Below are 14,399 nucleotides of genomic sequence, written 5' to 3' on the forward strand. Positions count from 1 at the left end.
TGACAATTAAGTGGATGTGCATATAAGCTCAAATCTAGTGTTTCATTAGAGAACCAAAGACATAGATATTGATTGACATACAGTTCGTGATACATATTTAGAGGGAATTATTAAGCTTGTGCATATTCGAAATAAATTAGGGTTGCCGGGCTATTTGGGTGCGGGCTATTCGGGTTATGAATTTTTAGGGTCATAACCCTAACCCACCGGGTTTCGGGCTATTCGGGCCTAAAAACTTTCAAAAACAATCTTTTGTAATAAAATTTTTCCTCCGTAAAATGATTACAAATTTTAGATACTTTTTTCTTATTAGTTTTAGAATCATACAAAATCTTCAAATTTTCATAGTATTTTTCAATAATAGTTAGAGCGAAGCCTCTCATCTCGATCAACTACAACATAAATAATGATAGATCAAAATTAAATCAATCAATTTGAATTAAAACTTGTGTTCATGTCATTATTTTGGCATTGTTCATAATTAATTCTTTATAATAATAAAAAAATTATATTTTAATTGAATTATTATTAAAATGTTAAATATATTGAGATTTTGATGGATTAGTTCTTAATTTTGTCTTTATTTTCTTTGGGGTGGTAAGATAATAGTGACAGATGATGGGACAATGGAATAATGAGTCGAAGTGGAACTTGAAAGTTGACAGTGTGGATCGAGTGAAAAAGTGTAGAATGAAGATTGAAGAGACTAACGATTGTGCCACATGAAATTCAAAAATACAAAAAACTCCTAAATTTTAATATTTTTAATTAAAAGGTGCAACCCGTCGGGCCGACCCGAAACCCGCTTGGGTCAACCCGCTTAACTAGTCAACCCATTCGGGCAAACCCATTTAGTTCGTTTTGTATTTGGGTTATAAAATTACAACCCTAACCCGCTAATTTTACAAGGCTATTCAGGCCGATCCATGGATTTAAGTTGAATTGACATCCCTAATTTTAGTATAAGTAGGAGCCCCTTGAATATGTTGTCATTCATTCGATTTCAATAAAAATAATATCTTAATAATAGAAACACCAAATCTAACCAATCTTCAAAGGAAGATATGTAAGATTCTTGAAATACATAAAATGAAAATTGTGCAAAAACAATATCTCAATGAAATTTAAATAGAACAACAAATATAACCATCGTTAAAAGAAGATATGTAAGATTCTTGAAATACATAAAATGAAAATTGTGCAAAAACAACAATATCTCAATGAAATTTAAATAGAAACAACAAATATAACCATCGTTAAAAGAAGATATGTAAGATTCTTGAAATACATAAAATGAAAATTGTGCATGTATTGTATAGAACACCCATGATGTTGCATTATTGAAAAGTGAAGTCTCAAAGTGGGGGCATGTTTTAGAAATTGAAGGTCTCATCGAGAAGCAAGTCATCCCACTCCCATGGACTACTCCTCTTTTGCCGGTTCAAACTCCCAAGTCTATTTTCTTCCTCGGTCTCCTGAAAATTTATGCAGGAAAAATAAATGCATTAGTTAGATAACAACCTTCAAAATGCAAACAATGGTCTCTTGACAATAGCATTGATAATTGTATTGAATTACTTGTGCAAGATTGTCAAATTGTGGCCCTTGAGATAATTCCTTGTTGTGATGGACACTAGATGCACCTACTTGTTGGTAATTTCTTTGCACTTGGTCGAAGTTTGTAGAGCGAAAATCCCCATTATTATCAATTCTAGCATTGCTGACATAGAAGAAGATAGTGTTGTCAATATGCCCACTTTGCTCATGCATATACTCTCTCCGTCCCAAAGTAGTTAGGTCATTTTTTTACACTTGTTTTGCGGAAATGATTATAAATAGTTAAAAATGGAGAAAAGATAAGTAAGAGAAGAGAAACTATATTCTCTCTTACATCTTCTTTTTCTGGTTTAACTATTTATCATTTTTACAAAATAAGTGCAAAACAAGAAATGACTCAACTATCTTGGAACGGAGAGAGTATAATGTTAAAAAATGAAAGAAAAATAAATATGACAATATCACATATGAGGTAAAAAATGAACTGAAATCATTATATAAGTTTAATGGGTAACCACTTGGTTTTAGAATGGAATCCTATTCTATTAACCGATCAGAAAAAGTCCAACCCATGCAAAGTTCACCTTGAAGGGTTTGAAGGAGTATTTTGGCAAAGGAAAGAAACATAAACATAATAATATCCCACATCAGTGTAAAGATAGAAGCGACAACAACATGGGCACTCTTCCTATAACCAATTTATTTTGGAATTGAACTCTATATGGATTTCTATCAAATATATATATCAATAATTTAAAATTATCTTTTACCTTGGATCCAAATGCATGTTGCGAGAATTCTGAGTAGACATATGAACTGCATCAGAAAAAACAACCTGCAAATAGACATTAACAAAAGATATACATATTAATTTGATTCTGAAGACTTGTAAGTACATAATACTCCAAAACAATGTTACATATAAATTTCTAAAACAACACACACTTACTGAAGATGCATTGTCTTGGTCATGGAAGTTGAACAAGGATTGATGATCCATCATCAATGATTGCTGCAAATTGTGAAATTCTATTTCATGAATTATTTTGGGGAAAAAAGTTGTGAAAATGTAAAACTCTAGCCTTGAAAATTGAATACCGCACTTCGATCCATTGTTGTATCATAAATGTAAACATCTTCTTAAAATGAAGTCCAAATTAAAATTGCTCTTAATTTTGTTGTACCTCTGAAGAAGAATCTTGAATTGGAGCTTTGGATAAGTTTGATGGGATTGGATGATTGAGCGTATTTGTTGACGAAAACATATTCTCATTCATGGCTTGTTTTCCTTCTAAGTCTTGAAGCATGCTTTCACGAACTTTGGCGCTGCAAAAATAAACAATAAAATTAATCATATGTGCATTAATTGGGCTAGAAATTTATAGTGATTATTTTTTTTTGAAAACGAGAAGAAATAAAATATAGTAATTATGTTTACCTGTAGGGACTAATCCAAGGATCAAGCTGCATTAAGATTTGGCCAGAAATAGGTTTTTCGAACATTGAAAATTGCTCGTTTTGGTTCACGGAAGTGGGAAACACTTTCCGGGATTGGCTCTCTAACTCCATCTGACAAAATCAGGAAAAGATTAATATGAGCAAAAAAATACTAATGAAAATTGTGAATAAATAATCTGTAAATATATAACTATTATAAAATGTTTAATTCTTATAAATTAATTTTGATATAATTATTGTATTTTTATTTATAAAGATAGCTTTAAAAGTATAATGTAGCTGTATATGCGTGTTTGATTTAAATATATTTTATCATAGTATGGAATATTACTTTTAGCACTTAATTTTTAAAATTATAATGAATTAAAGTTATATGTTTGTAGGGCCCACCTTTCGTGCAATCACTCGTTGTAGAGATTGATTCAAGTTTCTCTCGCACCACGACAACTGATGCAATGATGGCTCTTGCTCAGGACCAATTTCATAATCCCTACAAATTTATTGAATGAAAAAAATTCGATTAATATTAAAAATTTAATATTCGATGACTAGTTTAATTTTGCAATATGAAAATTATAGTATATACCTGAGATCAGTTTCTAGAATTTGCAATTCTAGGCTTGTTTTCTTCAGCTGAAGATCAAGATTCTGATGAAACGATAAATAGAAAATTTACTATACATATCATCAAAGTATGAAACTATTAAAAAAAAGATTATGAGAATATGTTGTACCTCGATTCTGATATTTTTGTACACGCCAAACGATACAGGAGAATTCAAATCGAATCATGACAAATGAAAAATGTAACAGTTAGTTACAAGTAATTATCACCAATGCACTAATTAATTAATAATAAGCAGATGGTTAAATTAATACTCCCCTATCCCATTAGAAATGCAACGTTTTCCTTTTTGGATTGTCCCATTAAAAATGAAACGTTTCCTAAAATGGAAACATCACTCTCTCTACTTTTCCCTCTCTCTTACTTTATTCTCTCTTCATTAACTCACAAAACAATACTGCATAAAATTCCGTGCTGAAAATTAAATGTTTCATATTTATTGGGACGGTGGGAGTACTTAATACTAACGACAATTATATATATATATATACCCACACACTAAATGTTACACGTATAATGCATTGACCAAAATCTTTAAAAATGAAATTCACCAAGTGGCAAAAAGTTGCTTTGAAAAATATATTTTCAAAATTGAAATGTAGAATGCACTTTAATGTGGCTATTAACCAATTGAAATCATGTTTATCTCAAAGGTATTAATTTTTTGCCAGCCAGATACATTCCACTTTTAGTATGTGATTTTTATGACATATATAGAGAAATATATGCCTCATATTTCATCTGATAACAACAATGAGAAATGATAATTTTGGGAATTAAAATGCAAAATCTTGTTGAAAGAAGAACAATCTAAGAGCAAAACCAAGCTATAAATAAAGAAATAGTAGTACTAAAACTTAACAACATCAAATTTTTAGAAACTCGCCATAATCATACGAAATCTAAAACTTAGATATATATCAATTGAAATTCCTGATAAATAATTAATGCAATAACAAAACAGATTATGCTCTTTAATTATCTCATAAATAATAGATGAGGGTGGCCGGTGAAAAAGTATATACAACCAAAATTTTACTAACACTATATGAAAAATAAAATAAAAATGTTACACATTAGAGAGAGATAGTTACTGTTTAGAAAGATAGTGTAGCTTGCTGGCATCACCATTGATGTGAATGAGCTGCTTTAACTTCTCCAATTTCTCCTACACAAGTTTATTTCTCAATTTTAAGTCAATGTATATATGTGGAAGTAAAATTCTTGAAAATTAGATAAACATACCTGGACATTGTCTATATGACTGTTCATCACCATGCACAACAACAAACGGAAATATAAGAACCAATATATTTCTTGAAAAAAAAATTGAAAAAATGAAAAATTTATACTATAATCTTTTGTCCGCGGGTTGATTGACATAGCGATGGAGCACATCTTCGATCCTGTTTCAAGTCACGGATCAAAATGAACACAATCTCCGAATCAAAAATTAAAAAAATTAAAGCAACAAATCTAGAGATTGAGATTGAGATCGAGAGAGAGACCTCTTTTGATTGCAAAACTTGCTAACACGGCCCGAAGGAGAAAATGCAAGAAATGCGACATCCACATCGCAGCACACTGCTATTTCGTTGGCCTTTTTCATGAGACTGCTGCGACGCTTGGAGAATGTTACTTGACATTTTGTTACATTCTCTATCTTCTTCATGTCTATTTTCCTACCCATCTCTCTCTCTCTTTCTATCTCTCTTTGGAGTGTTGGTTAAGGATATGAGCAAAGAAAGGGCTCTAAAAATGTGATGATTCAAGGCAACGAGAAAGGGGTATTTGTAGGAGAAAATTTTTACACGTATGAAATTTTAAAAACATTTATTAGTAGTCAATATAGAACAACACCCCCATGAAGAAAAAAATTGTCAATATCCACTAGTATTGAATTTTCTATGCTGTATCCACTATTGATAAGAAATTTTTCCAAATTAATTTACTTTTATTTGATGGTATACGTATATTATCTAGAACGCATTAACTGTTAATTTAATGTGGATACGGACTTCATCGTACGAGTGCGTCATTCTACACGAACAAAGATACTACGGTTTCACTTTCCGTGGGCACTGTTGACATTTAGTTCACGTGTGCATTACTTTTCGGAATTACTACTTTTTATTCTTGCAATTATGCACTTTTGAAACCAACTGCGCTGCCTTTGCGGCTGTTACTACTTTTATTCTTATTACATATTGTCGGGATCATCAATTTTCCAAATTCAAATATATAAAAATTAAAATTCAGTTTATTCTTTTATTAATCTCTTTGATGTTTGCAAAGACTACCACTCATTTCAAAGCCAAAATTTTGGTACATAACCTACATGTATATCAATTTGAAGTTGAGATAGTTTACACATGCATCATTTGAGAGCTTCATTTTACGAAAATTTATACTCGTGCACTTGAATTCTTCAATTTTAAACAATTGATATCCATGTCACTCACTTGAGTTCTTCATTTAACCCAGTTTATAAGTGTGTTACATATTCAAGTCTAGTGTCTAGGGGCCTGCAATTGGGTTTGAATTAGTAGTCAAAATATATTCATGTCAAGGATTCTTTGATATTTTGATTGTAGACTTTTTTTGGTTGTTTGTGGAAAAAGAATCATGAAGAAGATTCCACTTCATCTCTTCAATAAATAAAGCATATTCAAGAGATGAAAAGATGATATTTAGAATAGAATAGTTCTAATTAAAATATTAATTTAATAATCTCAGTTTTAGTGTAAATTATACTCATGTAATTAAAATCAAAGTGGTCTACATGTGAGCAAGGATAAAACTGAATTTAAAAACAAAAGGTAGTTATTTATTGAATTTTTTTTTAATCCATCCGTCAGGAAAGTAGTCTAATGGTTGAGACAATTTTAATAAAAAATTAGTAAAATAAAAAAGAGATAAGAAAAAGTGAATGAAATAAGAGCGAAGAGAGAAAAAGTAAGAAAAAGATGAGAAAAATAAGAATATGAGAAGAAAAAATTGATAAGGTATGAAAAAAGTTTTCATTTTTTAGTGAGACTATCTCAATGGATATCTACAAATGATAAAATAAACTATTTTCATGGAATGGATCAATAAAATGGTATTAGTGCTCTAGTGATAGATTGTAGTCATGTAATTCTAATAGTCTAGTGTTCGAATTTCCAAATTTTTTAGAAAGGAAAAAAATGTTTAAATTTTAATACTTTGAGTTATTTTATACAGAGTAATTATTTATCATATTTCAAATAGTTATTACAAATAACAAGCAATTACTATTACATTATGTATTAATTGAAGCATTATTTAGATATTAGTAGTTTAGTATGTAGTTCAATTTCTTAATTAAAAATCAAACGTTATGATAGAAAGTGTTAAGAAAGCATAGTCGGTGGCAAGCAAAGTCATAGAAATGGATCATCTTGCAATGAATAAGGTTGTTATGCAAATCAAGTATTGCTCATTTAATTGGTCTTGAGATAGAAAGTCATATTCTCTCTACTGTCACAATTTTTACTGGTTAGGTCGGTTAGAAATAGGGATAACTCCTGAGATAATGAGATAAGACTTCTTGGATTTTTTTATTGTTCTTTATATGTATACATTCATTCAGACAAAAAAAAGTCCAAGTGTAGATAATGAAACGTAATGAAACGTATAATTTTTCTATCCCCATTGAAATAAATCGGTGGACATCTTCGTAGCACATTTTTCATTATTACTCCCTCCGTCCACTGTTTAAAAAATCTCCATTCACTGTTTACAAAATTATTTGACTCACTACATAGTTTTAAAAAATTATTTGATTTTATAAAGGAAGTAAAAAGTATTATTCCCTCCGTTCCACTTTAAGAGTCTCAATTTATTATTTCTGAGTGTCCCATTATAGAAATTCTGATTGAAATATTTCATAAATGATAATAAACTTCACATTCCACTAATTTTTTCTCACTCGCATTTTATTATAAAACTAATACGCAAAAGTATGATCCACATTCAACTATCTTTTCTTCACCAACTCTCTTTTATATTTCTTAAAATTCATGCTGAACTTAAATAAGATTTTTAAAGTGGAACGAAGAGAATATTTTGAGTGGAATATAGATTTATTTAAAATATTATTTTCATATTGAGTCATGAGTATAAAAAGTTGATTAAATGTAGAATCTGCATGCTAAATATAAAATATAAAATAAATAATGCCTTAAATATTAGATAACTTAAAAGATATGATTCTTTATACGGTGGATATGAAGGTATAACGTAGCCGACTAAAAGAGTGAAGTAATTTTTTATCCCCAATGAAATAAATCGGTGCACGTCTTCATATCATACATTTCATTATTGTAACATGCTAGTAAAATATAGACTAGATGGGTGAAGTAATTTATGATGGGTGAACGATTGAGACAATTTAGAGGGGGTTCGGTTGGCAAGATTAAATCTTATGATTAAATATGTATCATGATTGGTTTATAAGATTGACTCCCATAATTTAATTTTAGGTGGATAGTCTCATGATTATTAGTTATAGCCTTCCCCCTCTAACTAAAATAATCCCACAACTTAATCTTTGATGGATAGTCTCATGATAATTAGTCATGGCAACCGAACGCTACCTTAGCCTATTTAGAGAGGAGAATTATTTGTAAAACTGTAGGTTGCAAGACAAACATGGATTTCGTTTCAAGTTTATAATGACTTATTTTTGTTCAATTTCAGTTCTGTAGTATTTTGTCTCATATTTTAGTTTGTGTTAAAATTTGTTAATTAATCTAAAGCCAAACTAATCAATATACTCAATATAAATTATGTGGACCAGATTCAAAGTTTGACCAAAGTTAATTATATTAATAAATGAACTATTTAATAAAATTAATTATTTTAATAAATGAACTATTTAATTAATTAATTACTCCATCTGTTCCTAAAGATATGCACTTTGAGTTCGACATGGATTTTATTGTAAATTAGGAAAATAAGAGAGAAGTAGAGAGAAAAAATAATTAAAGTATTGTTAGTAGTGAATGAGTCTCACCTCATTCGAGTGAAAAGAGTTTTCAAAATTGAAAAGTGCATATTCTTATGGGACGAATTAAAAAGAAAAGAGTGCATATTTTTGTGGGATGGAGGGAGTATAATATATTGCATCATAATTCATGTTTAGTATGGAATTGTAATTTTAAATATTTTAGATTGATGCACCAAACTCTTCATACAAAAATTAATATAAAAGTATAGAATTAAAATTAAAGAAAAATATATATATGAAGAAATTAAAGTGGAGCATATGTGTGTGTATGAGTCGGACAAGCGGTAGAGAGGTAATGTCTGAGGCCAAAGATCTTAGGTTCGAGTTTTCGTGACACGATCTTTAAATTTAAATTCATTTACCCATGAAAAAGTGAATCTTAGGTGGAAATCATATGTTCCATTCTACTCATAAAAATATGCACACTTTTTATTTCCGTCTGTACTATAAAAATATGAGTATTTCCATTTAAAGAAAGTTGTCCCCAACTTATTACCCATATATATCAATTTATTTACAACTTAAACCACTATAACTCACTATTATAACTCATTAAACACTAATAATAATATGGGTCTCACTATTCACTAACACAACTTTAATTACACTTTTCATTATCTATTCTACTTTACCAATTGTACATTAATTCTGATGCTATTTTAAATGCATATAATTTTATAAGACGGATGGAGTAGTATATATGCAAGACGCAAGAATGATAGACTGAGTACCACTAGTGTTTACACATATATTGAAAGGTTATATACTATATTATAAATTCCATTAACTTTGATCGCATTTGAGTTTTGCACGCCCTTTGTTCCATAAATTTTGTTATGTTATAACTGAGCATGAGTTTTAAGAAATAATGGATATTGAATTAAAAGAGTCAGTGGAATGTGAGTTTTATTTTTAATATTACTTTTATAATAAAATGTGGGTGGGAATGAGTTAGTGAAATATTGGGTCCACTACAAAAAATAGTAAAAAGTAAAATATGACAAAAGAACGGACGAAAATGAAAAAATGTGACAAACTTTTTGGGACGGAGGGAGTACAATATTAGTGTAACACATGTGCGATAAACAAGGAAGATAAATAAAATAAGAAGATAAAGAAACGCCTCAATTAACAAGTAACGAAGAAAGTCCTTCCTCCATCCCAACGGAGTTGAGACATTTCTTTTGGGCACAGAAATTAAGGAATTGTGTTCAACGAATTAAATGAAGATAAAATAAAATAGAAGAGAAAATAGAGTATGACACGGAATAAACTAAGTGTTTGGTTATTTAAATTTTTGCCAAAAATGAAATTACTCAACTTATTAGAACATCTCAAAAAGAAATACGATTTTAAATAATCCAAGTACAATGTGTATAATGGACATAATTCAATGTATATAATGACAAAACAAGGTAATATACACTTTAAAAAACGACAATTTTACTGATGGAAATTTTTGTTGATAATTCCTACTATATGTCAGTAAAAGTGTTATCTATGGAGTACCGATGAAAATTTTCCATCGATGATTTACTTGTCGGTAAAAAAGCATTCCATCGGTAATAGTCAAATCCGTCTTCAGTTTTCAATATATTATTTAAAATCCATGTCGAGTCAACGTGTGACATCTAATAGCGGACGAGAATCTAATAGCGGACGAGAGAATACTAGTTTACAATGCCAATTGAAGCACGAAAAAAATAATGAATCGGTGATAATCTAACCTATGTACTACATAAATTAATTTTATGGTTTGTAAAAGCCTTTAGCATGACCACATCCCATAATAGAAGATGGCAATTCACCCACTCTCTCAACCCCTTCTTCAAAAACCACTCCCATACCCATGAAGAAATGTGACTCTATATGACAGTGGAATGCCCACACACCAGGGTTATCCGCCCGGAACCTCAACGCCGTCCACCCGAACGGATGCACGACCACCGTGTTCTTCATGATGGGGTCCACCAGATTGAAACTCGCGGCATCCTTAGTCGCATTAAACTTCCCCACACCATATCCCAACACCCAGAAATCATGCCCGTGCAGATGCCACGGGTGCGTCTCGCTGTTATTCGGGTTCATTGTGTTGGCATTCTGCAGAATGATATCCACCGTCGTGTTGAACTTCAATCTATACGCCGCGTTGCTTGTGGTGGCGTTGGGGTTCGCTTGGACCGCGGAGATGTTGTACGTGGCGAAGTCGTGGCCGTCGGACAACGGGCGCTGGTCGAAGGCGTCGAGCAGGTTGTGCTTGTAGGCGATGAGGTAGGGCGTGTGGGGCATGTTGAAGGACACATTGTTGATGGACCACCGCCGGTACCCGCCCACGCTGTTCTGCGTGTTCAGCATCACGATCGTGCGGTCGGATACTTGAGGCGGCGGGTGGATGAACCCGCGCCGCGCCCTGATGGCGGCGCTCTGGGCCAGTCTGGGACGCCTGTCGTCCCAGTGGGGCCCAGCGGGAGGGGTGGTGGGCGGGTCCCTCCGCGGGTGGTTGGGGTAGTAGTTTAGGATGGCGAGGCCGTTGGTGGTGTTGCTGTTTCGGCTGACGATCTTGGCGCTGATCCAGTAGTTTCTAGAAGGATCCTGATCGGCAGTGACCAGGACAGAGTAGGTCTCTCCTGAGTAAATGAAGAGGTTTTTGACGGTGAATGGCTCCACGTAGTGGCCATCGGCTTCCATGACGGTCATGTTGTGGCCTTCGATTTCGAAGCTAAGAGCGGAGAGAGCCGTCAAGCTGCCAATCCGGAGGCGGTAGGTCTTGCCGGGTACAACTGTAATAGCGTAAAGTGCACACTCGGGATGGGAGGCATTGCATAGTGCTGTTGGCGTGCCCGGTGTGTTACAATCGAATTTTCCTCTCCCTTGGATCAAGATTGACTGGGAAAAATATATAGATATTAGTGTTCGTTCAATTAATTTGCCACTTTGATTAAATGATTAGTATATCAATTGTTCAATTGATTATAAAAGGTCACAATGGTACCTGAGGCTCTCCAACCCAGACAAAAGGAATTGATGAGAGACCAAAAGCTTGTTGTTTGCTGCTATTGTGATACCAATCGTTGAGGATGATACTCCTATCATAGTCGTATTGAAATGGCTCTGATTCTCCTTCATTAAGCAATACTCGAAGTGACCCATATAGACCATCTTCTCTTTGCATACCATAATGTGCATGGTACAAATATGTTCCAGGCTGCAAATATATCCAGAAACGAAATATATTCATGTTATTTGTTATATACCTTCATTAACTGATTAATACTCCCTCCGTCCCAAGGAAGATGACCCCTTTCTTGGACGGCACGAGATTTTATGCAACTTTATTTTATGTGTTAAGTGGAGAGAGTAAAGTAAGAGTGAGAGAATAAAGTAAAGATAAAGGGATTTTCATTTTAAGCAATAGGTCATCTTGATTGGGACAAACTAAAAGGAAAGTGGGTCATCTTCAATGGGACGGAGGGAATACAATATATTGCTTCTTTGTTGCTACTGCTTCAGTTTACGTTATTATACTCCCTCAGTCCTAAGATAAGCGAAACACTTTCTTTGGGCATGAGAAATAATGAATTGGCATTTAAATAGTTAACATAGAGAGAGTAAAGTAGGTAGAAAATAAAGTAAAAGAGGGTTTGTTTGCTAAAATAGAAAATGACTCACTTAGACATAAAAAAAAAAAAAAAAACTTCTTACTTATCTTGACAGAAGGAGTACTCTGTTTTTGTACAATCTTTCTTTTTTGGATGATTTGACTATCTAGATAGTTATTAAAACTTGACCTTGCTAGTGCAAGTTGAGCATTAAGTTATTCCTTTAATTTATTCGTTTAGTTAGGTTCCCCTATAGAGACAAGGTCTCAACAAACGTAGATATTTTATACCACATGAAGATTTATAATTCATGTTCTATAAACTGCACTCCTTTCGTCCACGATTACAAGTCTATATTTAACATGACACGTATTTTTTAAAATGTAGTAGAAAGTGAGAAGAAAAATAATAATAGAAAATGAATTCCACTTTTATATATTACTCCCTCCGTCCCTCATAATTTATTACCATTTGACCCGACACATATTTTAAGAAATTTAATAGAGAGTGGAATGAAAAAGTTAGTGGCATGTGGGTCCCACTTTTATATATTATTTTTTTAATAAAATGTGAGTGAGAATGAGTTAGTGAAACGTGAGGTGCATTACGAAAATAGTAGTAAAAAATAAATGAGGCAATAATTGGTCTATGGACGAAAATGGCAAAATGAAACCTGTATTGATGGACACAGGGAGTATAATTTTATATTCTGAAGAATAATGAATATGAGTATATGTTTTTGTAGGAAGAAATTGGAGCTCACCCTGTCCACTACAAACTTGTAGACAAACGTATCAGCAGGCAGAATTGGGCACTGTGTCACCCCTTCTGTTCCATCCATCCAAGGTGTACCAATCTGTAATAAACCAAACCCAAATAATAAAACCAATGTTAAACAAAATAAACTTTTGTTGTGGAGACTGGAGATATATGCTAGATTAAATAAGACAAAATTAAAGCTTAACCTGTCTAATCCCATGCCAATGGATTGCCACATTTTCAGTGAACAAACTGTTTTTGAGCTCAACAATGATTGTATCTCCTACCCGAGCCACGATGCTCGGGCCAGGAGATCTACCGTTGATAGTGATTGCGAGTTTCTTGTAACAATCGGGGGACTTCATCTCGTACTTTACCTCCCATTTGTAGCGTCTAACTCTCGCCTCAACTTTCGGAACGCTACCGCAACAAGCAATCACACATAATATTATCAAGAATGTTATCAGTCTCTTATTCAAGAACTCATCCATTTTTTGTTTTTAAATGCTTGGTGTATACACAGAACTATACTAGTATTTATATAGAGATTGAAGATGTTGGTTTGGTCTAATTATAGAGTGAGTCAACGAATAAAGTTATACTCCTAAGAAGTTACGGTCAACTATTTGAAACCACGTATATTCTAGGTAATTTCATTCAGTAGAATAATATTATTGCTTCAATTAAATATCCTCCAAAAAGGATTGTTCCATTTTGTAGGGGCCTATTCAATTTTAACTCCTTGTATTCATGCAGTATTATTACTTTCTTAGTAAACCTCGTTGGTGTTTATTAAAATTAGAAATAAATGACTTTTAGAGTAGCAGATTGGAAGAGGTTTGGTCTTATTTTTTTTATAGAGAAGATACAACTTTCACTATTGTAAAACTGGAGTTGGACTTGTTCTTATATTAGATTAATAGTGTGAGAAACATCAAAATTTTGATCAACTAAAGAAATCGTGTAAATTCCATACAACTTCGTTGTTTGAAAAGTCCTGCATAATGAATCTAGGTCCAACTGAATTGGTTAGCTTTCATAATGTAGAGTTGAAAATGTAAACATAACATTTGATTGACCAATGACATATTCATAATCCGACAACGGGGTGGTGGTTTAAAAAGATATACACAATAGTTGATGTTGATTCAATGCTAGAATTCTAAAAAAATGATATAAATATGTTTTAATAATGATATTGAAGATATCTTACCTTTCCTACATATTATACTAAGTTTAAAAATAATGAAAACACAAATCAATGGTAAGATAAGATTAATTTGTGTGGCGTGTTTTCAATCAATCACATAACTGAAGTGGAAAATGAATCATGCTGAAAAAACTGTGTTTGGTTTGCTTTTTACCCAATTGG

General features: G+C 32.3%; 3 protein-coding genes across 4 annotated transcripts; all 3 read right to left on the reverse strand.

Moving 5' to 3' along the window:
* Positions 1 to 1,236: 1,236 nt before the first annotated feature.
* LOC148932474 (uncharacterized) lies at positions 1,237 to 4,268 on the reverse strand. 2 transcript variants are annotated; one of them, XM_089063389.1, is made up of 9 exons: positions 3,750 to 4,268; positions 3,602 to 3,663; positions 3,406 to 3,505; positions 2,996 to 3,126; positions 2,742 to 2,883; positions 2,507 to 2,569; positions 2,328 to 2,392; positions 1,648 to 1,720; positions 1,237 to 1,475 (listed from the first exon to the last, which is right to left on the reverse strand). In XM_089063389.1, the coding sequence occupies exons 4-9, from the start codon at positions 3,124 to 3,126 to the stop codon at positions 1,374 to 1,376; spliced, it is 576 nt and encodes a 191-aa protein (XP_088919515.1). In that variant the 5' UTR covers positions 3,406 to 3,505; positions 3,602 to 3,663; positions 3,750 to 4,268; the 3' UTR covers positions 1,237 to 1,373. The 2 variants fall into 2 exon arrangements, with proteins under 2 accessions (XP_088919515.1, XP_088919514.1); XM_089063388.1 differs by having other exon boundaries at positions 1,579 to 1,720; positions 3,750 to 4,209.
* Positions 4,269 to 4,615: 347 nt separating this feature from the next.
* LOC148932475 (agamous-like MADS-box protein AGL104) lies at positions 4,616 to 5,386 on the reverse strand. Its single transcript, XM_089063708.1, has 4 exons — positions 5,149 to 5,386; positions 4,993 to 5,046; positions 4,886 to 4,904; positions 4,616 to 4,808 (listed from the first exon to the last, which is right to left on the reverse strand). Exons 1-4 carry the CDS (start codon positions 5,328 to 5,330, stop codon positions 4,731 to 4,733), a joined length of 333 nt encoding a protein of 110 aa, XP_088919834.1. The 5' UTR covers positions 5,331 to 5,386; the 3' UTR covers positions 4,616 to 4,730.
* Positions 5,387 to 10,232: 4,846 nt separating this feature from the next.
* Positions 10,233 to 13,533, reverse strand: LOC148932476 (L-ascorbate oxidase-like). The gene is made up of 4 exons (XM_089063941.1): positions 13,234 to 13,533; positions 13,032 to 13,124; positions 11,662 to 11,874; positions 10,233 to 11,555 (listed from the first exon to the last, which is right to left on the reverse strand). The coding sequence occupies exons 1-4, from the start codon at positions 13,516 to 13,518 to the stop codon at positions 10,419 to 10,421; spliced, it is 1,728 nt and encodes a 575-aa protein (XP_088920067.1). The 5' UTR covers positions 13,519 to 13,533; the 3' UTR covers positions 10,233 to 10,418.
* Between the last annotated feature and the right edge of the window lie 866 nt (positions 13,534 to 14,399).

This window comes from Salvia hispanica, chromosome 2, assembly GCF_029641045.1.
Source record: "Salvia hispanica isolate PSC_SH4W2 chromosome 2, Shi_PSC_v1, whole genome shotgun sequence".
Classification (NCBI taxonomy): domain Eukaryota; kingdom Viridiplantae; phylum Streptophyta; class Magnoliopsida; order Lamiales; family Lamiaceae; genus Salvia; species Salvia hispanica.